Here is a 27371-nt window from a genome sequence, read left to right as displayed (position 1 = left end):
AGGAGATTAAAAGTTAAAAAAAAATTAATTAAAAAAATAAAACATTAAAAGTATTAAGTACTTCATTGATTGGCAAATGTGTAGTGTGGACTTGAGTTCTTTGAAGTTAAAGGAAAAGGGAGTTGCTTCTAGTAGTCGTGATCTGGGAAGACTGTCAAGTAGGTGGGATCTCAAGGGACATTGAAGTATGAGTGAGTTTGGCCTCCTGGTGGAGATTGAAGGGAAATTATCTACATAGCTGAAAAGTCAATATGTTCACATATCTCGGAAAGAGCACGTGTTCATAGCATACCAGATGAGTTTGAGCTACAACACAAGGTAGGTAGAATTCATATGGAAAAGTTGTATGAAATTGTGCTGACAAAATATCTTGTCATTATGGTGATAGGGCTTTTTGGTTTTTTGTTTTCATTTTCTTTTTTCCTGGTAAGCAAACTATTACCCGTGGATATTGAATTTATCTCTTATTAGCTGGTTCAGGAAGGAAAAAGAATGTTTTAGAAAGAAATATGGAAACAGTGGAAGACGACAGATTGTATTCATAAAGCCTAGAAGAAGTTAAGAGCTGCTGGCCCTGTCTTGGGGCACCTGAGTGGCTCATTTGGTTGAGCGTCAGACTCTTGAATTCAGCTCAGGTCATGATCTCAGGGTCATAAGATCAAGCCCTGCATTGGGCTCTGTCTGCCCTCAGCTCAGAGTCTGCTTCTCCTCTCCCTCTCCCTCTTCCCCTCCCCCTGTTCACACAGGCTATTTCTCTCTCTCTCTCTCTCTCTCTCTCTCTCTCAAATAAATCTTAAAAAAAAGAGTTGAGGGCCTTGTCTTAGAGTGAAGTGAGGACAACCTAAATTGGTACAGCAGGAATGGAAAGATGAATGGAAGGTGAACGCTAAAGTGAAGCAGAATCACAGTGATTTGGTCTTCATAGTCAACTGTTAAAGTGATGGAGAGGATTTATTGGCTGACTTGGGAAGTACTAAAAAATGTGAAGGACTGATAAAACGCAGAGTTTTGCAATCTAAGACTCAGGCTAGAGCTTAAGCAGCCACTGTACTCCTGACCAAGTATCCCAGATTATTGGGCAGTTTTTGTCCCATATATTTTATATCCTCCATCTTCTAGCTGTTATTCCTCTGTTCCTTATCATAGCCAAACTTTTTTTTTAATAACTTTCATTTTGATACAATTCACATACGCTGAAACTCACCCTTTGAAAGGGTACAATTCAGTGGGGGTTTTTTCATACATTCATAGAGTTGTGTAACCAACGCCACTATCTAATTCCAGAACATTTTCATAATTCCCCAGAAGAAACCCTGTACCCATTAGCAGTCATTCCTCATTCCCCCTTTAGCTCCCCACCCCACTGGCAACCACTAATCTCCTTTCTGTCTCTAAGGATTTTCCTGTTTTTGTACATTTCATATAAGTGGAACCATATAAAATATGGCCTTCTATGGCTGGCTTCTTTCACTTAGCAAAATGTTTTTAAAGTTCATCTATATTGTCACATGTATTAATACTTAATTCCATTTTATGGATGAATGTTCCGTTGTTTGGCTATACCACATTTTATTCGTGGACATTTGTTGTTTCTGCCTTTGACTATCATGAATAATGCTGCTATGAACATTCACATACATTTTTTTATCTGTATGTATATTTTCATTTGTCTTTCATATTACCTGTGTGGACTTACTAGGTCCTCTGGTAACTGTTAAACTTTTTGATGAAATGCCTGACTCTTTTCCAAAGTGGCTGCCCCATTTATACTCCCACAGCAATGTTTATATAATCACACCCTTCACTTCCTATTCACTTTTCAGCCGCTGTCATCTGGCATTAGCGGTTAATATCCCTCCCCTCCCAAACCACTGTTGCCAACAGGGACTTCCATGTTGTTAAATCCAGGGGACCTTTTTCAGGCTTTACTATAGTTGATTATCTGATTTCTCAGCAACATCGAAACATTTTTCTCTTGGCTGCTGGCTGCCTCTTCTCAGTCTCTAGCTGGCAACTCCTTGTTCACCTAACTTCTACACGTCGGAGTTCTTCAGAGTTTGGTACTGGGTCCTTTCTCTTTTCTCTTTTCCTTCCGTTCCTGTGGCCCTTTTTTAATTGAGATTTTTGAGAAAATTGTATGTTCACATGCAGCTATAAGAAATAACAAAGATTCCTTATACACTTTGCCAGTGTAACATTTCACAGAACTATAGTGTAATATCACAATGAGAGTGTGATACAATCCACAGAACTTAGATTTTCCCAGTTTTTCTTATAACTCATTTGTGTGTATGTGCATATTAAGTTGTGCATAACTTGATCTCCTCTGTAGGTTTGTGTATCCACCACCACAGCGAAGATATTGAAGTTCCAAATACACAAGAATCCTTCTTATCTTTTCAAACCACACCCATCTCCCTCCTGTACACCCACTTCCACTAACTCCTGGCAACCACTGTCCTCCTTTTTAAATATTTTGTCATTTCAAAAAGCATAGTTACATAAATGGAATCCCACATTTTGGGATTGTAACTTTTAGGAATTAGTTTTTTTTACACAACCTGATTCCCTGGAGATTCATCTACATATATGACTACTTCATTTTTATTGCTGAGAAATATTCCATGGTGTACCATGTACTACAGTTTAACCAGCCACTTCTTGAAGGAATTCTAGCCTGATTTTAGTGTTTGCTTATTACAAATAAAGCTGCTGTAAGTGCTTGTGTACACATTTTTGTATGAATGTGTTTTGCTTTCTCTGGGATACTTGGCCAGGAGTACAGTGGCTGGGTCATATAGTTATTGTAGCATATTGAATTTTTAAAGAAATTGTTAAACTGTTTTCCATAGTGGCCTTACCTGTTCCTGCCTGGAATGTGTAAGTGATCTCTGTGTGTAAGTGATTCTCCACATCCGATATTTGGTTTGGCCACTTGTTTTTATTTTAGCCATTCTGATAGGTAGTGATACCTCATTATGGGTTGTTTTTTTTAAAAATATCTTTATTAGGATATCTAGAATCAACTTTTTAAAAAATTAACATATAATGTATTATTTCTTTCAGGGGTACAGGTCTGTGATTCATCAGTCTTACACAACACACAACGCTCACCACACAACACATACCCTCCCCAGTGTCCATCACACACCCACCCCATACCCTCACCGCTCCGCCCCTGCAAACCTTAGTTTGTTTCCTGAGATTAAGAATCTCTTACGGTTTGTCTCCCTCTCTGTTTCTTCTTGTTTCATTTTTTCCTCTCTTCCCTAATGATCGTCTGCCTCGTTTCTCAAATTCCACAGATCATAATTTTCTTTCTCTGATTGACTTATTTTGCTTAGTATAATACCCTCTAGTTCATTCAAGTCATTGCAAATGGCAAGATTTCATATATTTTGATGGCTGCATAATATTCCTGTGTGTGTGTGTGTACACCAAATCTCCTTTAACCATTCATCTGTTGATAGACATCTGGGCTTTTCCCATAGTTTGGCTATTATGGACATTACTGCTATAAACATTGGGGTAGAGGTACCCCTTCAGATCACTAAGAAGTCTTCGTTGCAGAAATCTCTGTTAATGTCTTCTGCACATTTCTTGATTAGATTATTTGTTCCTTGGGTATTGAATTTGATAAGTTCTTTATAGATTTTGGATACTAGCCCTTTATCTGATTAGTCATTTGCAAATATTCTCTCCCGTTCTGCCCGTTGTCTTTGGTTTTGTTGACTGTTTCCTTTCCTGTGCAAAAGCTATTTATCTGGATGAAGTCCCAAAAGTTGATTTTTGCCCTTGCTTCCCAATTGCCTTTGGAGATGTGTCTAGGAAGAAGTTCCTGCGACCGAGGTCGAAGAGGTTTGCTGCCTGTGTTCGCCTCAAGGATTTTCATGGATTCCTGGCTCACGTTTAGGTCTTTCCTCCATTTTGAGTCTATTTTTGTGTATGGTGAAAGGAAATGGTACAGTTTCATCCTTCTGCATGTGGCTGTTCAGTTTTCCCAACACCATTTTGTTGAAGAGACTTTCTTTTTTCCATTGGCTCTTCTTTCCTGCTTTGTTGAAGATTGGTTGACCATAGAGTTGAGGGTCCATTTCTGAGTTCTCTATTCTGTTCCATTGATCTGTATGTCTGTTTTTGTGCCAGTAACATACTGTCTTGATGATTACAGCTTTGTAATACAGCTTGAAGTCTGAAATTGTGATGCCACCAGTTTTGGATTTCTTTTTCAACATTCCTCTGGCTGTTTGGGGTCTTTCCTGGTTCCATACAAATTTTAGGACTATTTGTTCCAGTTCTCTGAAAAAAGTTGATGGTATTTTGATAGGGATTGCATTGAATGTGTACATTGCTCTAGGTAGCACAGACATTTTCACAATATTTGTTCTTCCATTGCATGAGCATGGAACGTTTTTCCATTTCTTTGTGTCTTCCTCAGTTTCTTTCATGAGTATTCTATAGTTTTCTGAGTATAGACCCTTTGCTTCTTTGGTTAGATTTATTCCTAGATATCCTGTGGTTTTGGGTGCAATTGTAAATGGGATCGACTCCTTAATTTCTCTTTCTTCTGTCTTGTTTGGGTATAGAAATGCAACTGATTTCTGTGCATTGATTTTATATCCTGCCACTTTGGTGAATTCCTGTATGAGTTCTAGCAGTTTTGGGGGTGGAATCTCTTGGGTTTTCCACATAAAGTATCATATCTGCAAAGAGTGAGAGTTTGACTTCTTCTTTGTCAGTTCAGATGCCTTTTATTCCTTTTTGTTGCCTGATTGCTGAGGCTAGGACTTCTAGTACTGTGTTGAAGAGCAGTGGTTCTCCTGTTTTTTTGGTTTCTAGCTCGTTGATTTCTGCTCTAATCTTTATTATTTCTCCTCTCCTACTGGGTTTAGGCTTTATTTGCTGTACTTTCTCTAGCTCCTTTAGGTGTAGGGTTAGGTTGTCTATCTGAGACCTTTCTTGTTTCTTGAGAAAGGCTTATAGTGCTAGATACTTCCCTCTTAGGACCACCTTTAAAGCAGGCTCATAGTGGAAGAGCCTGATGTGGGGCTCGATCCCATAACGCCGGGATCATGCCCTGAGCCGAAGGCAGACGCTGAACCGCTGTGCCACCCAGGTGCCCCTAGAGCCTCCATTTTTGATTGCATCTCATTAATAGCCTTTTTGAAATCGACTTGGTTAGATTTTAGTTCTTTATTTCTCCAGAAAGGGATTCTCTGGTGTCTTCTATGCGTTTTTCAAGTCCAGCTAGTATCTTTATAATCGTTATTCTGAACTCTAGATCCGACAGCTTACTAATGTCCATACTGATTAGTTGGTACTGCCTCTTGTTCTGTTTTTTGAGGTGAGTTTTTCTTTCTGTCATTTTGCCAAGAGAAGAATAGATGAACGAGAGAACAAAATACTAAAAGGGTAACAACGACCCCAGAGAAATATACACTAAACAAATCAGAGGAGACCCGTGACTGGGGGGAAAAGAAAAAAGAAAAAAAGAGTATGATCAGGCCGGTGAATAGAACACAGCCATACACTAGATTTTTGGGTCTATTTTGGTCTCCAAAATTTTAAAGAAAGAAAAACTTCTATGTAGATAACAAAAATAAGGTTAAATACAATGATGGATGGAATATGACTGTAACAATGAAAATTTAAAAAGATTTTTAGAAAATGAATTGATAAGTTGGTTGAAAAAGAAAGAAAAATAATTCATGAAAGAAAGAAAGAAAATTTAAAAAATTGAAGTTGAAAGACTAAGGAATCATGGGAAAAAACCCGTGAGTTCTCTGTGCTGTATTCCCCTAGCACCGAGTTCTGCAGTGCTCATTGATGGGTAACCTTGGTCTTGGCTGGAGGTTGTTGCACGTCTTCTGGGGGAGGGGCCTGTTGCAGTGATTCTCAAATGTCTTTGCCCTGGGCAGGATTGTACTGCCCTTGCGGGGGGTGGGGGGCAGGCTAAGTAATCTGGTGGGGTTTGCTCTCTGTAGCTTTTGTTCCCTGAAGGCGCTTCTGCGCAGCTTTAGAGGATGAGAGTGAAGATGATGGCCTCCTAATCTCTGGCCCTGGAGGAGGTGAGAGCTCGGGGCCCCACTCCTCAGTGCGCCCTCAGAGAAAAGCAGTCAATCACTCCAGTCTCCCTGGTCTCTGTCCGCACTCCGCGCTCACCTGGCCTGGGACCGAGCATTTCTGTCTCTGGCACAAGGCCCGTTTGGAGTCTCCAGACCCAATAGATTCCCGCAGTGGGCTCCTGTGCAGCTCCTCCCGGGGGTGAGGGGACAGAGGGAAGGAGAGTCTCCCCAGTTTCCGCTGCTCAAAGAGCAGTGGCCCGGCTGTGCCGCGGATCAGTTTATGGCAACCCCGAGGTGAGAGCCCACTCCTGGGCTCACTGTTTGCAGCCGGCTTCCCCGCTCTGATACCTGGGAGCTCTGGCGCACTCAGGCACCCCTGGTCTTCCTGTGACCCCGAGACCACACTGTCACAGTGAGGGTTCCATCCCTCACGTAGCCACTGGGAGCAGACTTCTAAAAGTTCTGATTTTGTGCTCCGCTGCTCTGTCGCTTGCTGGTGTAGCCGGTTGATAAGAGGCTCCCTCCCCCTGCAGTTTGTCTTCCCATATGTCGCCTCAGATTCACTTCTCCCCGCCTCCTACCTTGCAGAAAGTGATCGCTTTTCTTTTCTTTGATATCCTGTTGAGTTCGCAGGTGTTCAGAATGGTTTGATAGCTCTCTAGCTGAACTCCTGGGACCAGGCGAAATTTCGGTCTCCTACTCTTCCTCCATCTTTAGAATTCCCTCATGTGGTTTTAAGTTGCATTTCCCTAATGCGTATTTCTTAATATTGAATATTTTTCATGTTTTTATTTGGCAACTATATTCTTCCATTAAATATGCGTCCGTGTCTCTTGCCAATTTTCTAATTGGATTGTTTTTTATTGTTGAATTTTGAAAACAATTTGTAATATGGTCTGCATAGTAGTCCTTTGTTGTATATGTGGTTTTTAATTTCTCCCGGTATGTACCTTCATTTTATCTTCCTATCAATATTTTGTAGAGCAAAGATTTTTAGTTTATCTATTGAAATTGAAGTGTAGTTGAAAAATAATATCATTAGTTTTGGGTGTACAACCTAATTGTTTACCAATTTAAACATTGTAAAATGCATACTGTGATAACTGTAGTTAACATCTGTCACCATAGAAAGCTATTAGAATATTATTGACTGTATTCCCTATGCTGTACTTTTCATCTTTGTGACTGTATTTAGTTTGTACCTGGAAGTTTGTACCTGTTCATCCTCTTCACCTATTCTCCCCCACTCTCCATGCTACCTTCCTCCCATTCCCTGGCCTGGCAACCACAAATTTGTTGTTTGTATTTTTGTATTTTTTTGCTGTTTGTTCATTTATTTTTCAGATTCCACACATAAGTGAAATCCTGTGGTATTTGTCTTTCTCTGTCTTATTTCACTTAGCATAATACACCAGGTCTGTTCTTACTGTCACAAATGGCAGGATCTCATTCCTTTTGGAAGCTGAGTAATAGTCCATTGTATAGTGGTGTGTGTGTGTGTGTGTGTACACATATATACATCACTTCTTTATCCATTCATCTATCAGTAGATGCTTAGATTGTTTCCTTATTTTGGCTATTGGAAACAATATGCAATAAACATATATTTTCAAATTAGTATTTTCATTTTCTTTGGATAAAAACCCAGAAGTGGAATTACTAGATCATATTGTACTTCTCTTTGTAGTTTTTTTGAGAAACCTCCATACTGTTTACCATAGGGGCTACACCATTTACATTCCCATCAACAGTGCATGAGGGTTTCCTTTCTCTATATGCTGGCCAACACTTGTTGTTTCTTGTCATTTTGATAGTAGTCATTCTGACCAGTGTGAATGGATAGATCACTGTGGTTTACATTCTCATTTTCCTGATGATTAGTGGTGAGCATCTTTTCATATGTCTGTAGGTCTTCTTTGGAAAAACGTCTGTTCAGGTTCTCCACCGATTTTTAAATTGGATTATTAGTTTTTTTGGTGTTGAGTTGCATGAGTTCTTTATATATTTTGGATATTAACCCCTTACTGGATGTATCATTTGTGAATATCTTTTCCCATAGAGTAGGCTGCTTTTTTGTTTGTTAATGGTTTCCTTTGCTGTGCAAAAGCTTTTTAGTTTGATGTAGTGCCAGTTGTTTATTTTTGCTTTTGTTTTCTTTGCCTGGGGGACATGTCCAGAAAAATATTGCTAAGGATGATTTATATGAGCTCACTACCTATGTTTTCTTCTAGGAGTTTTATGGTTTCAGGTCTTACAATTAGCTCTTTAATCTGTTTTGAATTTATTTTTGTGTATGATATAAGAGAATGGTCCAGTTTCATTCCTTTGTGTGTAGCTAGCTATCCAGTTTTCCTAAGACTGTTTATTGAAGAAATGGTCTTTCTTCCCCATTGTGTATTCTTGTCTTTGTCATAGGTTAATTGACCATGTATGTGTGGGTTTATTTCTGGGCTCTCTATTCTGTTCTGTTGATCTGTGTGTCTCTTTTTTGTGCCAGTACCATACTATTTTCATTACTATAGCTTTGTAGCATAGTTTGAAACCTGGAATTGTGATATCTCCAGCTTTGTTGTCCTTGAGATTGCTTTGGCTCTTCAGAGTCTTCTGTGGGTCCATACAAATCTTAAGGTTTTTTGTTCTAGTTCTGTGAAAAACGCTGTTGGTATTTTAATGGGGGTTGCAGTGAATCTATGGATTGTTTTTGGATAATATGGGCATTTGAACAATATTCTTCCAATTCATGAGCATAGTATAGCTTACCATTTATTTGTGTCACCTTCTATTTCTTTCATCAATGTCTTAGAGTTTTTAGAGTACAGGTCTTTCACCTCCTTGCTTAAATTTATTCCTAGGTATTTTATTCTTTTTGATTAAATTGTAAATGTGATCATTCTCTTAATTTCTCTTTCTGCTATGTCATTACTAGTGTATGGAAATGCAAAAATTCACAATTTTTTTTTATATCTTGTGTCCTGCAAAAAGGTTTTAGCTTTGAGGTTTGCTTTATAGATGTTTTTCCTTTTATGGATTATGCTTTTGGTGTCAAATTTAAGAACTCTTTGCCTTGTCCTAGATCCTAAAGATTTTCTCCTGTTTTGTGTTTTCTCAAAGTTTTATAGTTTTACATTTTACAGATAAGTCTGTGAATCATTTTGAGTTAACTTTTGTATAAGGTGTGAGATTTAGGTCAGAGAGTTTTGCCTAATGGTCCAATTGCTCTAGTAGTATTTGTTGAAAAGGCTGCCATGGCTTCAAAACATCTCCTGTGCCAGGTTTCATATCTTATGTTTTTATATGTCTTTTCTGCTCCCAGTGTCTACCTGCTTTCTTTTTTTTTATAATAATTTTTTATTATGTCACCATATAGTACATCCTTAGTTTTTGATGTAATGTTCCATGATTCATTGTTTGTGTATAACACCCAGTGCTCCATCTACCTGCCTTCGTAACATCTCTACTTGAATGTCTCTTACACAGGCATCTCCACCTCTATAGCACAGAAACTTGAACTCCTTTTCTTTCCAGTCTCCTTTCCCGGTCTTCCCCATCTCAGTTATTGATGTAGGTGTTTTTCTTTATACCCTCCTTTCCCACATCTGGTCCTCTAATTCTTCTCCTTCTCAGAGAGTTCCCAGATCCAGTTACTTGTCTCCATTTCTGTTGCTACTACCATCAGTTCTCACGTGGACCACTTCAGAGGATTTCTGACTGGACTCCTGCTTGTGTTCCTTCCCTCATGTAAGCTTTTAGAGTGATCTTTTATAAATGTGTGTTTGATTATGTTGCTCTCCTGCTTAAACTCTTCCATGTCTTTCCATTGCTCTTACAGGTTGGTGCTCTTACCATATTCTACAGGCTGTCTGTGACCTTGCCCTTGGCTTCCTCTCTAATCCTCTCGTACCACACTTCTCCTGTCAAAGCTGGGGCCCCACTGAATGTCTTTCAGCCCCCAGTACCCAGCAAACTCTTTTTTTCCTCATAACCTTTCTTAAACCTATGTTCCTCTGCCTGGAAGGTTACTCCAAACCACACTTTTAACTCCGACAAATCTCAACTTGTGCATTACTTGTACAGATGCTGTTTCTGACTACCACATTTTTAAAATGCCCCCCTGGTGATTCCTTCTCCTAGAACTCTGGGTCCTCCTTCCCTACTTTGTATTATTTGTTTATCGTCTGTAATCTTAACTAGATGGTAAACATCATGAAGCACAGGGTCCTGTCAGTTTTCTTCAGTGTATACTGTGCCTGGCTCAGTGTGTAGTATATATATGTGCAGCAAATATTTGTAAGTCAATGAATGAGATAGGGAATTATAGTAAGTTAGCAAGATAGAGACAATTTAGGGTAATCTAATTCCCAGGCTTGGTTTATTTTTTTATTTTTTTATTTTTTTTGATTTTATTTATTTGAGAGAGAGCAAGTCATGAGTAGGGGGAGGGGCAGAGGGACAAGCAGACTCACTGCTCAGTCCCAGGACCCTGAGATCATGACCTGAGCCAAAGTCAGACGCTTAACCAACTAAGCCACCCAGGCACCCCCCACCAAGGCTTAGTATTTTTTTTTTTTTAAGATTTTATTTATTTATTTGACAGAGACAGAGACAGCCAGCGAGAGAGGGAACGCAAGCAGGGGGATTGGGAGAGGAAGAAGCAGGCTCATAGCAGAAGAGCCTGATGTGGGGCTCGATCCCAGATCGCCGGGATCATGCCCTGAGCCGAAGGCAGACGCTTAACCGCTGTGCCACCCAGGCACCCCAAGGCTTAGTATTTTTATGAGCTATTTTAATGAGCCATCAGTACTTGGCTATCTTTCTTGCTTAGTCCGGATCAGAGTGTAGTAACTTGAGAGAGAATCATAAAGATTATTTCTTTTTTATCTCATTAATACATTTTGAGTGGCTGTTTGTAGGCAACTGAAAATGGTTTCTTTATTTGTTGACATAATATGAATTATTATTTGTGCCCCACTCATCCATGAAGAGAATATTTCTACTTCTAGATGACCATGGATTGTTTCTGTCTGTATCAAGGGAACATGTCCTTAATAGTCTGGTTTTGAGTGCTGGCATTTTCTTTTATTCCTGTCTAAAGCCTCTGTTCTTACAATCTATAGTTTATTTCCTTACCTCAAGAAAGAGGAGGGTCATGTCTGTTTTACGTGGCCTGTCTAAGCTGCCTTCTTCTTCTTCTTTATTTTTAATGTGATTATTGTCAAGAATTTGGCTATAATATAAAAATTTTACATTTCCCATCTCTTTTTTAGGATCACTTAATCATGTTGTGTAAACACTCTAGTACTGATAAATAGTTTCTCTTGTCCCCTCATCAGTGTAATTTAAATGATCATTCTAGCTTGTGGACGGAGAGGTTAGTTAGCAAACATTCTTGCAAGAATTTCTTAGTATAACGAAAATTATGAATTTCCTGAAGAGGCTAAGCTTTAGGATAGTGTTTTGCTATACAGCTTTGGCAACTAAAGGTATTTTTTTTTTGTTTGGTTGGGGTTTTTTTTTGGTTTGGTTTTGGTGGTTTTTTTTATTTTTATTTTTTGTTTTTGTTTTTCTTAAAGATGTTATTTTTAAGTAATCTCTACACCCAGCACTGGGCTCAAACTCAACCCCAAGATCAAGAATCGCACACTTCACCGACTGAGCAAGCCAGATACCTCACAACTGAAGTTTTTTAAAGTTGAAAATACTGTGCCTGCATGTGTGGCATATTATCTTTAAATGATCCTTAGATTTTTTTTTTTTTTCCCCTACTATCCTTGAATTGTCTCAATATTTAACAGGAACTATTTTTTGGAGGCAAAGAGCAGTAAGGGTTTGGAGCATGTATTGATAAAACGAATATAACTCAATATGGAAGTAAAATCAACCACTCCTTTTAGGTGTACATGCTGCTAATAGTGTGTGTTAAGGAAAAGTTTACTTACCTCACTTTTTATGTAGGTACTAGAACTGTTTCTTTTGTTTAGACATCCAACAAACATTTGTGTAGTTATGGCCTTGTAGAAAATGTACTTTCTTTTGGCCTGAGTACAAAAAGTTGCCTCCTTCTCACCTGAAAGACTCTCCACCCCCAGAATGAAGAGTGGGGTGCTAAAAAGAAAGATGGCGGTTGGATAATTCTTAACTCGGTGTGGTCTACATAACTGCTTTTCTTAAGATCAGTCTCTGAGTCCCTGTCTGTATTTATCAGTTCTGAAGTGTAAGGATCAAGAATAGTGTTAACTCATTAACAGATTAGTGGAGTTTGAGCAGTTTATGGAGAAACCAAAATCCAAAAGAAAACATGGATCTTCTAATTCTGTTAAATCTGCAAGTGCTTATTTAAAGCCACTATATATAGGGGCGCCTGGGTGGCTCAGTTGTTAAGCGTCTGCCTTTGGCTCAGGTCATGATCCCAGGGTCCTGGGATCGAGCCCCACGTCCGGCTCCCTGCTCAGCAGGAAGCCTGCTTCTCCCTCTCCCTCTGCTGCTCCCCCTGCTTGTGTTCCCTCTCTTGCTGTGTCTCTCTCTGTCAAATAAATAAAATCTTAAAAGAAAAAAAATAATAAAGCCACTATATATAAGATACTCTTTGAGCCCAGTGGGAGAGTCAAATGATTGGAGATAGATTTCTGTGTTTTAGAGACCTAGGAGAATGTACAAAGAAGTTTAAAATCTCCTGATTCTCCACCCAAATTTAGTGTTTTGAAGTGTTTTATCTTTCCCTCCTGTAAACATTAACTGTGGAAGTTCCCAGAGTTTGGTACAGTCAGTTAGTAAGGGAGACACTTGCTTAAGTTCCTCAGGATGTGGGAATTATTGAATAATTTCCATTATTGAATAATTTCACTGTAATGATAATGGTCTACAGTAGAAGTTTTTAGATTCCTTACTTTTCTGTGATTTGGTTTAGTCAACTCAAGGATGCATTTGGCTAGCCAGAATGCAAAACCTACAGGTTAGAATGGTCTTGGCAAGTTTTGTTGGAGGAAAAGATGGCATTTGGAAAAGTAGGGAGCCAAAGGAATGTCAGGCAAGGGAAAGGCATGGGCAAAGTCCCAGAGGACAAAAAAGTTTGTAATGGACTCGGTGTTCACTTAGATCTAATCAGACTTGTGGTCTTAGCTTATGTATTTTCAAGATTTAGCAGACTTTCTTCTATAATTATCATTTCCTTGATTTTAAGGCATGATATTTCATATATTTTGAAGTTTAAAATAACATTAAAAGAGAAATGAAATTATTTTGTTTGAGAAAGGGCTAAAGGTTAAATAATCTCGATCTAAATAAGGATTTCCTAAGAGAGATCTGGGAAATTCCCAAAAGTTGTCTGGTTCAGAGAACAGTTCTTAGGATTAGAAAGAGAAATTGGGGAGTCCCAGAGAGAGGCTCTGTGGTCATAACCATTTGATCCTCACGAAAGTATGGATAAAAGCAATTTAACCATAAATACCTTGTCCTGTTGATTATTATAAATAGGGTAAAGTTGGTGCCAGTGGCTAATTAACATCATGGTAGAGAAATTTTCAGATGAATATAACATTCCCATTCTCTGGAATATTTAGGGCTAAGGTCCTAGTTTCTGATGTCCTTAGAGTCTTTAAGTATTCTGTTTCTAAGAACCATTATTTTTTAAAAAAATTAAGACTGTAATAAAGCAATGATACTAGAATTTTTTTAACTACCCTTTTGGTTCTAGAACCCTAACCACTGTTCTCATTTTTGCATGTTATCTTCTACCCTTTACTTGTATGCATACTTCTTAGATGGTGGCCCTTTAAAAATTAAGAAGGAACATTGAGATCTAGAGAATTAAATATGATTCCTTTTCTCTTTTTAAGGTATGTGTTGGGTGGTGGAGCACTATGCATGGAACTTCTCACAAAACAGGTGACTGTTTTCTTATGGTACTCATTTTTCAGTCTGAAGGGAGTGTTTTGATGATGTAAGTTAGATTCTGAGTGGAAAAGCTCTGATGTAATACCACCTATTTAAAAAAATTGTTTTGAAGAGCACCTACTTTTAATAATGAAAAGCTACTTAGGGCAAACCAATAAAATGACATTGTACTTGGTGCTTAATCTATGCAAGGAGAGGTGTTCTAAGAACGATGTTTCTATAAGGTTATAATTTGCTTATGTTTGATTTTTAGAACGTAGGGTTTTTTGTTTGTTTTTTGTGTTACAAGGTTTTAGAAACAGTCCAACTTTTTTCTCTTGTATACAGTCTTCTTAATATTGTCTTGCTATTGTCAAGCTGTTATGTACCATTTTGTCAAGTTTGCCAAAGTGGAAATCAAGAGTACCATTGTGTTTTACAGAAGTGTTTTCTTCTTCCTCTAGGGCTGGAGCAGTGCCTACTCAATAGAATCAGTTATCATGCAGATCAATGCCACATTAGTCAAAGGCAAAGCCAGAGTGCAGTTTGGAGCAAACAAGGTACTTTTATTAAGAAGATCACATAAATGATAATATATATTTTCTGTTACCTTATGAGGCTTCTTCTTGTTCTTTTAGTCTTTGTTATTCTTACTATAGGTAAACATGTCTATAATTTTAAATCTAATATTGGTATGTACATACTAATAAGTTAAAAATTATATGTACTTTGAAGTTTCCTTCAAAGGAATCTCAAACATTGAGATTATGTTATAATAGTTAATTCCTAGGGAGCGTTTATATGCTAGGCTCTGATCTAAACTTCTTACTTGTAGGTACTATTTCAGTCCTTTTACTGACGTAAGAGTAGATATTATTATCGTCCTCATTTTGTAGATGAGGAAACTGGAGCACAAGGAAGTTAGATAACTTGTGTAAGGTGACAGCTGGCAGAAAGAGGATTGGAACCAGACAGTCTGGTGTTAGTCTCTGCTCTTACCCATGGAGTTCTGTTCTTCAGTCACTGTCAGAAACCTCTTTCCGTGTCTAATTGTAGTTATCTGTAAACAGTTAAATGGACCAAGTTAATACACTTTGCAAAAATATTTGTTGATGGAAATTATCCTGACCTAACATATGTTCTTAAAGGTCTGTGTGAATTTTGTGCTAAATGTGTATCCAAATAGTACGAAATTTAAATATGTGTTTATAACTGTATTGCACATCAGAGCATGAGTCCACTAGATCTTAACTCACAGAGGAAGCAAAAAATTGAAAAGGGTATTATGAAACTCATTTATTTGGGATAGTACTATATAATAACTGTTTTACTTAAGTTCTTTTAACAGCTGTTTCTTTACACTGAAACAAAATAACATTTTTTATAAAGTCTAGTGAATTGCTTAACTACATTTAACTAGCATTTCTTAACTGTGTATATTTTAGGTGTGTTAAACGTGTCAGAGTGATTATAGAGTAAGACATCAAATTTTATTTTTTTGTAATGATAAAATTTATGCTCACTGTATGGTTTCTAACATAGAAAAATACAAAAAACTGAAGTCAATTGTAATTTGACTATCTAGAAATACTATTAACATTTGGTATAATTCTGGTCTTTTAATAAAATTCTTCCTGGCGTTTATTTATATGTAGAACTTGATGTTAAATTTCATCATGTTTTAAAAAAAAATTAGCATGCTTTTCTTGTAAAGAGAATGTAAAAGGCTTAGAACAATGGTCATTTTGAGTAATTGAACATTTTACTAATAATTCACTGTATAAACTTACCTCTTCTAGGCATCTTTATCTACCTAAAATACAATTGGTCTGGATATTTTAAGTCTCTTCTAGCTTTAAAATTCTGTAATACCAATACTCTGTTCGGTGCACAGTTCCCTTGGAATTACTCAATGTCAGTAGAATTGCTTTCAACCCTTACATTTCCATGATTTATAGGTTTCTTAGCAAGTAAATAATAGAACCATTTTATATAGAATGTCAAGTCAGGCAGCTGAGCACATTTGCATATAAAAGTATGTCTTAGAAGGTGAATTTTTTGAATGAATTGTTATGATAAAACTTCACTCTTCCATTTTTTTCTTCTTATTAATAAGTATCATTAAGAATATGGAAACTTTACATGATGTAATAGGAGTTTTACCTTAAAGGATTTTAAACTCTACAGGAAATAGTCTGAACGCTAACTTTAAAAATACTGTCAAATAACATGCTAACTGGTGTTCATTAAAAATATGCTACCATATGTGTGTGTTTGTGTGTGTGTGTGTGTGTGTGTGAGAGAGAGAGACAGACAAGGATCTATTAATATATAGATTTTTTTAAGCATCTGTAAAGATATTCAAGAGAGTATTAACAGCTATTTCTGATAAGGGGGTATTGAAATATTGACAGGGCGGGTTAGAGATGGGAGGGAGACTTTAAATCATTTGTGTTCTTTGAACTTCTGTTTGACCTATAACTACTACTTCAAAAATATCTTAAATATTTTTAAAGATGTATCAGCTGTTGGTTCAAAAGAAATGAATGAGTTTGTCTCTTGAAAATATTACTAAAATGATATACATAAGTCCTGGAAAACAAAAAATGGCCTCTTAGCACACATGAAATTTGGAGAAAGGATCAAATTGATGTTGCTGAGGATCTGCAGCTCTGTGCAGGCAAGAGTCATTTGTACAGGCTGCCATTAGCTTGCTCCCCTAGGCTCGGCCAGCAGGAGCTGAGAGCAAGCCATGCGGCAGGAGGATGTTGGCCAGGCTGGTTTTCTGGTTAACATGGGCTATCGGCTATAACATTAACTCTAGGCTGTAGTGGTGAGAGAGCCTTCTAAAGTAGAGTTCTGCTATCATGACCTAGCAAGAATTCGGGGGTTTGGATAGGCAAGGTAGTGCCCTTTATAAATGTCATTCACCACGTAGAGTGCATGATAGTTGAGGTAAATAGTGAAATCCTGGCGCACACAACTCTTGGAGCAGCTCCCAAACTATTTCTACAATCAGGAAATGCACCTATCCTTCCATGTTGCCCATAGACCTCCAGTTACTTACCTACAGAATTCTCTGGTGAGTGATCCTGTTCAGATGGTTTTGGTTTTTCCTTCAGGGAGAGGGGGAGGTGCTACCTGTACTAAGTCTTTTATTTATAAATGAGCAAGGTTGGCAAGCCAAATGTGAGAACCTTGCATGATCCTGAGATTCTCCAAGGAGGCTAAAATGCTCTCAAGTTAATTGTATCCACAGTTCTCATCAGAAGCAGACAGATACTCTTCAGAGGAAAGGTTTTTTTCTGATTTAGACCTACAGGATTCTTAAAGGTTAAGCTAAAGCAAATATGGATTTCCTGAAGAATCACAGGCACACAAGTAAGCCAGCATACATGAGAATTGGCAGAAACAATAAATAAGATATATATTCCCTAAGACTTTATGTTTTGGAATTATCAGATACACAGAATCGACTTCAGATATTAGAGTTATGTGAAAATGAATAGTTATTTGAAAAACATAATGTAAAAAAAAAGAAAGAATCCTAAAGTTGATCAAACAATGAGACCATGAGGAATAATGAGACAAATTGAAAAAGAATGAAATAGAATTTACAGAAATGAAAAATATAATTGAAATGAGAAACAATAGATGGGTTAGGTATCAGAAGAGAGAATTAATTGATTAGAAGAAGTAAATCAGAATGTTGCACAGAAAAGAACATGGGAATAGACATTATGGTACAAGTCGAGAGGTGATGATCAGATTGAGGTCTAAAATGTTTTATTGGAACTCTAGGAGGAGATAATAAAATTATGTTAAAAAACAAAAGAAATAGAAACCAGAAAGTAAGGTGGTGAAGGCAAGTCACAAGTATAAATGAACTGAAGGTACCAGTTAGATTGAATCAATAAGACACAATCTAGCAGTTTTTAAAAAAGTATGTTTAAGTTGTGAGGCTAGAGGGGCACTTGGGTGGCTCAGTCGGTTGGGTCGTCATGATCCTGGGATCATGATCCTGGGATCAAGCTCCGTATCAGGCTCCCTGCTCAGCGAAGAGCCTGCTTCTCCCTTTCCCTCTGCCCCTCTCTCTGCTCGTGTTCTCTCTCTCACACACACACATGCTTTCTCTCTCTCAAATAAATAAATCATTTTTTAAAAACTTGTGAGGCTAGAAAAAGATTGAATTTTTTTTTAAGGAGAGGATGATAAATATATGCCAAGCATACACTAAAAAAAAAAAAAAAAGATATGGCTATATAGTATCAAAGTAGAATTTTTGAGCAGGAAGCATTAGTGACTACTTAATGATAAAAGTCTCAATTTACCAGGAGAATATAATAATTATTTACTTATTAAAACAAAATCAAAATACAGATTAAAAACCTGATAAATGAAACTAATAGTAATAATGGTGTGTTGACTATACTTAAAAACTGGTGAAACCACAGGAGAAATTGACCAAGTCACCATCATAGTGAGAGATTTTAATGTACCTTGTTCATAGTAAGTTAAATGTGTGAACAATGTAGAAGACTTGAATAACAAATTAAGCTTGGTCAAATGGACAATTGTAGAACTCTGTGCCCGATAGTTAGGTACTATATCTTTCCCAAGCATTTATGGAATATGGGGAAAAAATCATAAATTAATATTTAAAAACAAGCCATAGAATTTGAATACAATGCAATTAAGGTTAGAAGTCAGTAATGAAAAGATTGATAAAAATCCACATAAATTTGGAAATAAAACACAATTCTAAATCATAGTTAAAAAATCATATGAAAATTTAAAAATACTTAGAACCATAGTGGAAATTCTAAAATTTTCTTTCTGTCCCTGTTTCTTTGTCTCCTCTTTCTCCCTGTCATCTATCTCTCTCTTTGTCTGGAACATTCATGAAACTAATCCTGGTCAATGAAGAAAACTTCAAATTTTGAAAGTGTAAGGAGGACAGACGTCATTCTCTGATCCTAATTAAATTAAAAACTATAATAACAATCGTGGGACGCCTGGGTGGCTGTCATTAAGCATCTGCCTTTGGCTCAGGGAGTGATCCCTGGGATCGAGCCCCGCGTCAGGCTCCTCTGCTGGGAGCCTGCTTCTTCCTCTTCCACTCCCCCTGCTTGTGTTCCCTCTCTCCCTGGCTGTCTCTCTCTCTGTCAAATAAATAAATAAATCTTAAAAAAAAAACTATAATAACAATCAGAAAACAAATGTTCCTTTTGTGGAATTATGAAACTTAAATAGCCCTTAATGGGGCTTTGACATGAAAACTGCACAATAGCTAGAGAACAGCGATAATGAAATCACTGCATACTAGAAATTAAATGAGAGCTCCTTGCCCTAAAATCCATAAAAAAAAAAAAAGAATAAAAATGAACCAGCCTCTGACTCAGTGTTAGGACAATGAAGTAAGCTGAAAAAAAGTAGAAGGAAGGGGTTAATAAAGTCAGCAGAAGTAGAAAACAGAAAGGGCTGTTACAGGAAAGCCTCTGCAGTGACATTCTCTTTAAACTAGAATTGAAGATCATGCTGTTGACAACTGAGAATGGGGAAGGCTAATGTTCTTATTTTTCTCTTCTTATCTTGTAAGTGGGCAGTAGGGTTAGGAAGTGACTGCTTCTTGATCATTTCCAAGTTCCAATGGATGTGTATTTTGTCATTTATAATCTATTTCTCTTGTATTTTTGTCCTTTGAACATAGAGACCAACTGGAAAACACTACTTTTCATTAACTTGGAGATAACACTATGGCATGTTTTATGTTTGTTTTTCAGATGCATTATGGGAGGGTTTTACTATTTTTAAAGAGCTCTTAGAAATTGAAAAAGGCTATACTCTAGAAATAAAGAAAAATCCATTTGCAGAAATAGAAATAAATTGCTTGCGAACATTTGGAGACACACTCAGCCTCACTCAGTAATAGAAATGCAAATCACACCCCCACTGTGATCATCTTCCACCTCTGATATTGTCACAAATAACAAAGGTTTGTAAGAGCACTCTGGTGAAGCCCTGTAGAGGCATTCTCACACATGACAGGTAGGCAAGCCCATTTATACAGTCTTGTAGAGAGCTATCTTAGCAACACCTCAAGATTACAAAGGCATATATATGTCTTTTGGCCCAGCAATTCCACTCAAGGACTTTTTACCAGTGCTTTGGAAATATTTGTGCAGGGTTGCTCACTGTGACATTGTAACAACAAAATATTGAAAATAACCTAAATGTCCACCAGTTGGGGATCAATAAAGTATTTGACTCTCCATGCAATGGATTATTTCATGATTTAAAAAAACAAAGATTAAGCTTTTTGCACACTGATGGGAAACAAGGTCCAAGATGCGTTAAGTGAGAGAAGGGGTAGAACAGTGTCTGTAGCATGCTACCTACCATTTGTTGGGAGGAAAAGCAGGGGATGGTGGCTAACAACAATGTGCTGTACATGACTTTGCTAATATAATCTTAAGGAGATACAAGAAACTAATAGTAGTTAACTTGAGTAGGAAAAGGAGGTTGGATGAGAGGAGGAACTGGATGGTTGGAGGACAGGTAGGAAGGAGAATTTTCACTTAGAATGTTTTATATGTTTTTAATTCTTGTGCTGTGTGAATTTATTATTAAATTCTATGACATAATAGGTGTGTACCACTATGAAGAATGCTCATGATATATATTAATTGTAGGTTAAGATGTTGCTCCGTTGTACTGATAGAGACCAAATTAATCCTAAATTTGGCCCTTTAGAAGAGGATGTAAAGAGGCTACCAAAAGAGGACTCCTTTAGTAATGCCTCGGTGCCACTTAGGATAAGATATTTTTTAGATTTTTAACTCAAGATGTCATTGATATGCATAGTCCTTAAAGCTCAATGTTACCTTATCTAAAGGTCATATTTTGTATTTTTTGGTGGGGGTTTATTGTTTGTGTGTGTGTTTGTTTTTGTTTTTTGGGGGGATGGAAAGTATGAGGAAGAGAGTTTGAGTTTTATTCATGTCCAGATAGCCTTCTTTATTTTGATTCATCAGTGGAGAGGGGCACTAGAACTAGCTTTATACTTGTCCAGTGCTAAAAGGATTTATAAAAATGAGATGTGAAGCTAAAATAGATTTTTTATTGTAGTACAACTTTGGTTTTGTTACTCTAAAGTGGTAGAGAATAATGGAATTGAGAAATGAGGGTTTTAAGTGAAAATTATTTTTGAAATGGAAATATAATTGTTTCCTGTGTTCTTTTAGCATAGTGGTGATGCATCCATAAATTGTTTGTAATGATTTTCATCTACTTACAGTTTTTATTTAAAATGTATAATTCTCTTTCAGAATCAATATAATCTAGCAAGAGCCCAACAATCCTATAATTCCATTGTACAGATACATGAGAAAAATGGTACGTTTAATTCAATAAGTATTTATTACCATTTATAGAAGTTTTATATAAGGTACTGTTGATAACTTTCCCTGTTAATTTTTGTTTTTGCTTTAATTTCGTAAAGTACTGTTGTCACAGTGAAAAAGTTTAACTTGAGGATACACACACTGTGCTTCATTCAAAAATCTTTGTATCCTTAATACTTGGCCTGAGAACCTGAGTCAGAGTCAAGATTTTTTAATGGATTAGTGCATAAATCACTTTACTCACTTGAAATGTGTGGTGTTAGGATAGGAGCTGAGTTAAAGGCGATTGTACAGGTGGAGTTCTTGTTGATACTGAGTAAATGTAATCAGGATCCTGAACCACTGTTTCTGAAACATCTTCAGACTACTTAATGCTTTTTGAGAGTTACACACATTTATCTATTCAAGTAAAAATAGTTCTAATTTCAGTATATATACACTTAAGAGTATTTGAGTTGTAAGTTTAAAAACTCAAAATATCTTTCATAAACTTTATTCTACTTTAAATTTTGCTTGTATTCACAATGCATGTTTTGAGTTGTTGTCTCTAACAGTGATGGGGATTTGGAATTAGAAGACTGGGGGCACCTGGGTGGCGCAGTCGTTAAGCATCTGCCTTCGGCTCAGGGCGTGATCCCAGCGTTCCGGGATCGAGTCCCACATTGGGCTCCCCTGCTGGGAGCCTGCTTCTTCCTCTCCCACTCCCCCTCCTGTGTTCCCTCTCTCGCTGGCTGTCTCTCTGTCACATAAATAAATAAAATCTTAAAAAAAAAAAAAAAGGAATTAGAAGACTGATTTTTCAAGTGCCATTTAAGTTACTCACTAGCTCCGTGTCTCTGAGCAAGTCCCATTACCTCTCAGCCTCTGTTTCCTTATCTCTACAAAGGCATATCTGTCTTACCAGACTTGTGAGGAAAAAGAATAGTGTATACGCATGGCACTTTGTAACTAAGTGCTGATAACGAGATACACATTACAGTAGTAAGACTGATGCTTTTTTGTGCAGAGTAAAGAAATAGGAAGTAGTTTTCTTGGAGAGTATTTACAGTAAAATGTTCTTTACTAGAAATATGGTAGCTTGTGAGTTAATATTTGTGCTTTGTGCTCACTTTTATTTTAATCCCAGAGCAAACTCTTCACTTTTTCACTGACTGTTTCTAAAAGAATAATATTTGAAACAGTTCAAGCCTCTGAAGAAGGAAATGATAAAACCTGAGGACAAGGCTGGGTTTTCATGATGATAATTCACCGCACACTAAATTAGTAGATCCACTGGTACCTGTATGCTACTTCATAACCATGTGGGCGCTCCACTTACCTTGGTACATTTCCTGCTGTGTTCCAGTGGCCATGTCATGCTAAGCAGTACTTCGTTTCATTAGCCTTTCTCTTAGATTTTTGTTGTCTGGGAAACAATCACATTTTTTCTTCTCTTTCTTTTATTTTTTGTTGAAGCAAACATTGTAGTCACTTCAAAAATGTTTATGGAAATGTATTTTAGAAAGTGTGGGTGTGGATAAGCTTAGCTTTGGGGAAAGAGCAGTAGATTCAGAATCAGGAAATGGGTTCTAGGTTGGTTTTGCTGCTAACTCCGATCCTCGGCTTAGTCACTGCACTTGCTGAGATGACTTCCTCACTGGGGAAATGATATCATTGCACTACTGACAATCCAGGTTCTTCTTCTTTTAAAATGCCAGCATTTTGTTTGGGGGATAGTTACTTTCAGTGAGGTTTACTTTTACGCAATTGAAATGGAAGATAAAACCTAGCTTGTAGGCTATTGTCCCATGCTATCATCTTTAGCTAGAAATTTGATTAGTATAGAGATGTTATGTTGAAAACTCAAGTACAATTTATTCATAGAAAATAACTTTATGTGGTGCACATTTCAAAATGCTGTATTACCAACCCAAGTATAAGTTTAATTTTTACAACAGGTTTAAACAAAAAAAATATGAGTAGAGAAAGTAGTTAACCTTAAATGAAATGCCATTTCTCCTAGCTAACTTAAGGTATTTTAACTTTTTTTTCCATTGTGTTTCAGGCTGGTACACCCCTCCAAAGGAAGATGGCTAAATATGTTGACTGCCGTATGTTTGGACCAATGTTGCTTTAAAGAAAATCTTTCCAACATGCAGACACAAGCTTTGAGTGCCCCTTAACAGCAGTACCGAAGACGTTAGCTAATAGATATTTTAGTGGATAATCTGTCAATTGACATCCAGTATGAGTTACAGCCTTTTTCATTTTGCTCATTTTAGGCATCTTGGACTGAGCAGTGGGGCCTTTACTGTATTTTTTGTGAGAAATACACATACTGGCCACTCATGATCTCTTTTTCTTGAAAAATCTGTTAAGCAGACAAGTCAGCATCAGGTTACAGAAGTTGTGACTATATGGTAACTTCCCCATACTGAGCTCATGTGTTACGAGGACTTGCAATATACTGTTCCATTTAGAGCCAATAAAAGTTAAATTGATGTTTAATATTGGTTTAGAAAGTTTAAGGTCTTCTAAATCACAGTAGCTTTTTCAAATTAAAACCATTTTTTGATATTGCCAAAATAATGACAGGAAGCCTACTCATTAAATCATTAAACTTTTTATGGCTAGGTGAAGATACAAATTGTTTCCCGAAGATACGCTCTTAATTGAGTTGTATTGTACTTTTTAGGCAAAGCAAAGCAAAGGCTGTGTAAATTAAGTAGTAATTTCCACTGGGGCATCAGAGTCTTGCTGGGCTGAATCTGCTTCTTGTTGGTTCAGTATTTCTTATGAAGAACTGCAGTAAGAGCTTGAAGTTATTTAAAATACTAAATCATTTTATTTTACGTTTCCATTTTATTAACGGGATGTTGCAATCATTTTTAAACTAATAAACTTGTAAAGTGATTGGCACAAAGACAGAATCCTTGAGCAAAAGCTGCACAGTGAAGTACAAAAAGATATCTAATTTGGAGACTCGTAAAAGTTTTGCTATAGTCATAACAATGGCTTTTGCATTGAAAGACTAATAGGAACTCTACATATGTCCATTCTTTTATAAAACCTGACTCAAATCAGTGTACCTCTATTTCATTGCCTTACCTGAATCAGTCCTGTTTGGTTGGTGATAAATTTTTTTTCTACCTGCGTTTGATTTAAAAGTAAATTCTAGTTATTAAGCACTTTTAAAATGAAATTCAGAAGCACATTTTCTGCACATACAAGTTACAAAATTCAAAAGTGTTTCCTACGCATTTGCTCTAAGTTTCAGTTTTTAACTTTGTAAACCACATCAGAGAAACTTGGGACTTCTGCATTATTGTGTGTGTTTAATTTCTTTTTGTTCTATTTTGGTTAAGAGGACAGTAGAAAAAGATTTTCTGGCATTTTTGTTTACTTGGTTACATTTGTATAAAGTTCTGATCGCCAGTTGCTGAGACAGTAAGTGACCAGGCAGAATTCTTTAAAGCATTAAAGTTCCTTAAACCTAAGGCTAAATCTTGAATACATTATTGAATTCTTTAATATCCTGACGGCTAGCAGATTGACAGCTGCACATATGGCATGCTTTGTTTTTTTGGGTTTATTTTTCATTGCAGATTTATTTGGCAATGTACAGTAAATTTTGTAAACTTGCATCAAGTTTATGAATAAAGAACCATTTAAAAAATAACTTTGTTACTTTTCCCTCATAAGAGATACTAGAGTTTACAAACACCTGAAGCCAAGCGTGAATTTTTTTTTTGAAATACGATTTATATATGGTGGGATTGGGTGAGGAGAGGGTTGAGAGAAACACAGGCAGATTGATTTAACAAGAGAAAGCCAGAGAACCCAGAAATGGTGTCCACAGACTTGGTATACTCAGGTTTTCCTCAACCTTTTCCCTCTCCCACTCTCATTCCTTAATATAAATCCAAGTGCTTGTTTCTCCATAGCTGTCCCTAGTTCCCCCAGTTACAACAGTCTGCTCCTTCTTTAGTATTCCTGTGGCCTCCTTACACACAATTATCAAGTTATCTCACATACAAGAAGTCCTGAAATCAGCAAACTCCAGGCCTGGTACATCTGGGCTCTGTTATGCTGCTTTGAGATTTTTTTCCATGTTGGCTTCGTCTTTGGATTTAATGTTATGTCTGGATATTGTAGCCATGTTACTCTGTCCAGAGGTAGATAATGGTCTTATCTTTTAGAAGCCTCCCCCGCCCATCCAAGCATATTGCTCTTCACTTTTCCTTGGCTAGAACTGGGGCTTGTATCCACCCCTAAACTAAACTAATGGCTGATAGAAAGAAATCATTATGATTAGTTTGGACCAGAGGTTCTCAGTGTATGTTTGGGGAACTCTGGAGACCCCTAGGACCCTTCCAGTGGTTTTTTTAAGGTCAAAATTATTTTCCTAAAACATCATTTGCCATTTTCACTCTCATTTGCTTACAAGTGTACAGTGGACTTTTGCAGAGGCTACACAATGTGATGGTGCAACAGATGGAATTCAGAAGCAGATCCAGCTGTCTTTAAGCCAGAAATGAGAGGTTTGCAAAATGTAAAGCAATGCCACAACTGTTCACTATTGGATGAGGGGGGCATAGTTATTTTTTCACGAAAATTTTGTCAGTCTTTGTTAATCTGGATGTACTGTTTTATGTGAATATTAAAAAGTTTTAATTTTTAATATTGCAAATATTAATAGACATAACCCGCATAAACAAGCTCTTTAGGGTTGTCATTATTTAATGTGAAAAAGTCCTAAGGCCACAATGTTTGAGAACCTCTAGTTTAGATCAATCAAGTTTACCTTCAAGAGACGAGGATGTGGGCGCCTGGGTGGCTGGGTTGGTTAAGCGACTGCTTTCAGCTCAGGTCATGATCCCGAAGTCCTGGGATGTCCTGGGATCGAGCCTTATATGGGGCTCCTTGCTCAATGGGGAGCCTGCTTCTCCCTCCCTCTGCGTGCTACACCCCATGCTTGTGCTCTCTCTTTTTCTCTGTCAAATAAAGTCTTAAAAAAAAAAAAGATGGGGATCAAATCTGGGCTTTGTTAGTAGGAAGCAGCAGGAGAAATGGATGTTAAGTAGGGATACAACAGTGTCTGCTGTGCTTACGTTCCTTCTATACGTGGTTCTCAAACTGAGCTTGCATCAGAATCACAGGAAAGCATAAATCATGGAAAAGTTAAAACTCAGACTGTTGGTTCCCACCCCCAGAATCTGATTCAGTAGGCCTGGAGTTGAGGACCAAGATGTGCCAAAACCCAACAGACACATGAAAAGATGCTCAACATCATTAATCATCAGGGAAATGCAAAGTAAAACCACAGTGAGATATCACCTTATTCCTGTCAGCATGGCTCTAATTAAAAATACAAGAAATGACAAGTACATTGGTGAGGATATGGAGAAAAAGGAACAATTGTGCCTGTTGGAATGTAAATTGGTACAACCACTGCAGAAAACCCTATGAAAGTTCCTCAAAAAATTAAAAAATAGAATTACCATATGATCTAGTAATTCTGCTACTGGGTATTTACACAAAGAAAATGAAAACACTAATTTGAAAAGATATGCACCCCTGTTTATTGCAGTCTTTATTCACAGTAGCCAGGATAGGGAAGCAACCCATGTCCACTGATGGAGGAATGGATAAAGAAGTGGTATTTATATACAGCATAATATTATTCAGCCAGAAGAAAAAAGATCTTGCCATTTGCACAATATGGATGGACCTAGAGGGCATAATGCTAAGTGAAATAAGTCAGAAAGACCAAGACCATGTGATTTTACTCATATTGGAATTTAAGCAAAAGGAACAAATTTTAAAAAGACTCTTAAATACAGAGAACTAGTGGTTGCCAGAGGGGATGTGGGGTAGGCAGGTGAAATAGGTGATGAGGATTAAAGAGTACACTTATCTTGGTGACCACTGACTAATGCACAAAATTGTTGAATCATATCATAAACCTGAAACTAATGTAACAGTTAATTACACTTCAATAAAAAATAACTTTTTTAAGCCAAGAGCGGCTGGGTGGCTCAGTCATTTAAGTGGC

At 37.1% G+C, this 27371-nt stretch overlaps 1 protein-coding gene across 12 annotated transcripts in view; it reads left to right on the top strand.

Moving 5' to 3' along the window:
- UBE2Q2 (ubiquitin conjugating enzyme E2 Q2) overlaps window positions 1-24813 on the top strand; it is a 70268-nt gene extending 45455 nt beyond the window's left edge. For 5 of the 12 annotated variants that reach the window (XM_048221411.2, XM_048221393.2, XM_048221394.2 and 2 more), the window contains 4 exons: window positions 13898-13946; window positions 14399-14494; window positions 21263-21329; window positions 23382-24813. In XM_048221411.2, the coding sequence (XP_048077368.1) occupies window positions 13898-13946; window positions 14399-14494; window positions 21263-21329; window positions 23382-23413 (244 nt within the window). In that variant the 3' untranslated portion in view covers window positions 23414-24813. Of the gene's footprint in view, window positions 1-9689; window positions 9804-13897; window positions 13947-14398; window positions 14495-21262; window positions 22117-23381 lie in introns of those variants that run through there. The other 7 variants (XM_057303743.1, XM_057303744.1, XM_057303745.1 and 4 more) reach the window with 3 other exon arrangements.
- The last annotated feature ends 2558 nt before the right edge of the window (window positions 24814-27371 follow it).

This window comes from Ursus arctos, unplaced genomic scaffold (genome assembly GCF_023065955.2).
Source record: "Ursus arctos isolate Adak ecotype North America unplaced genomic scaffold, UrsArc2.0 scaffold_28, whole genome shotgun sequence".
NCBI lineage: Eukaryota > Metazoa > Chordata > Mammalia > Carnivora > Ursidae > Ursus > Ursus arctos.
Note: the sequence above shows the minus strand (reverse complement) of the source record. Positions and strands in the feature narration are given on the sequence as shown.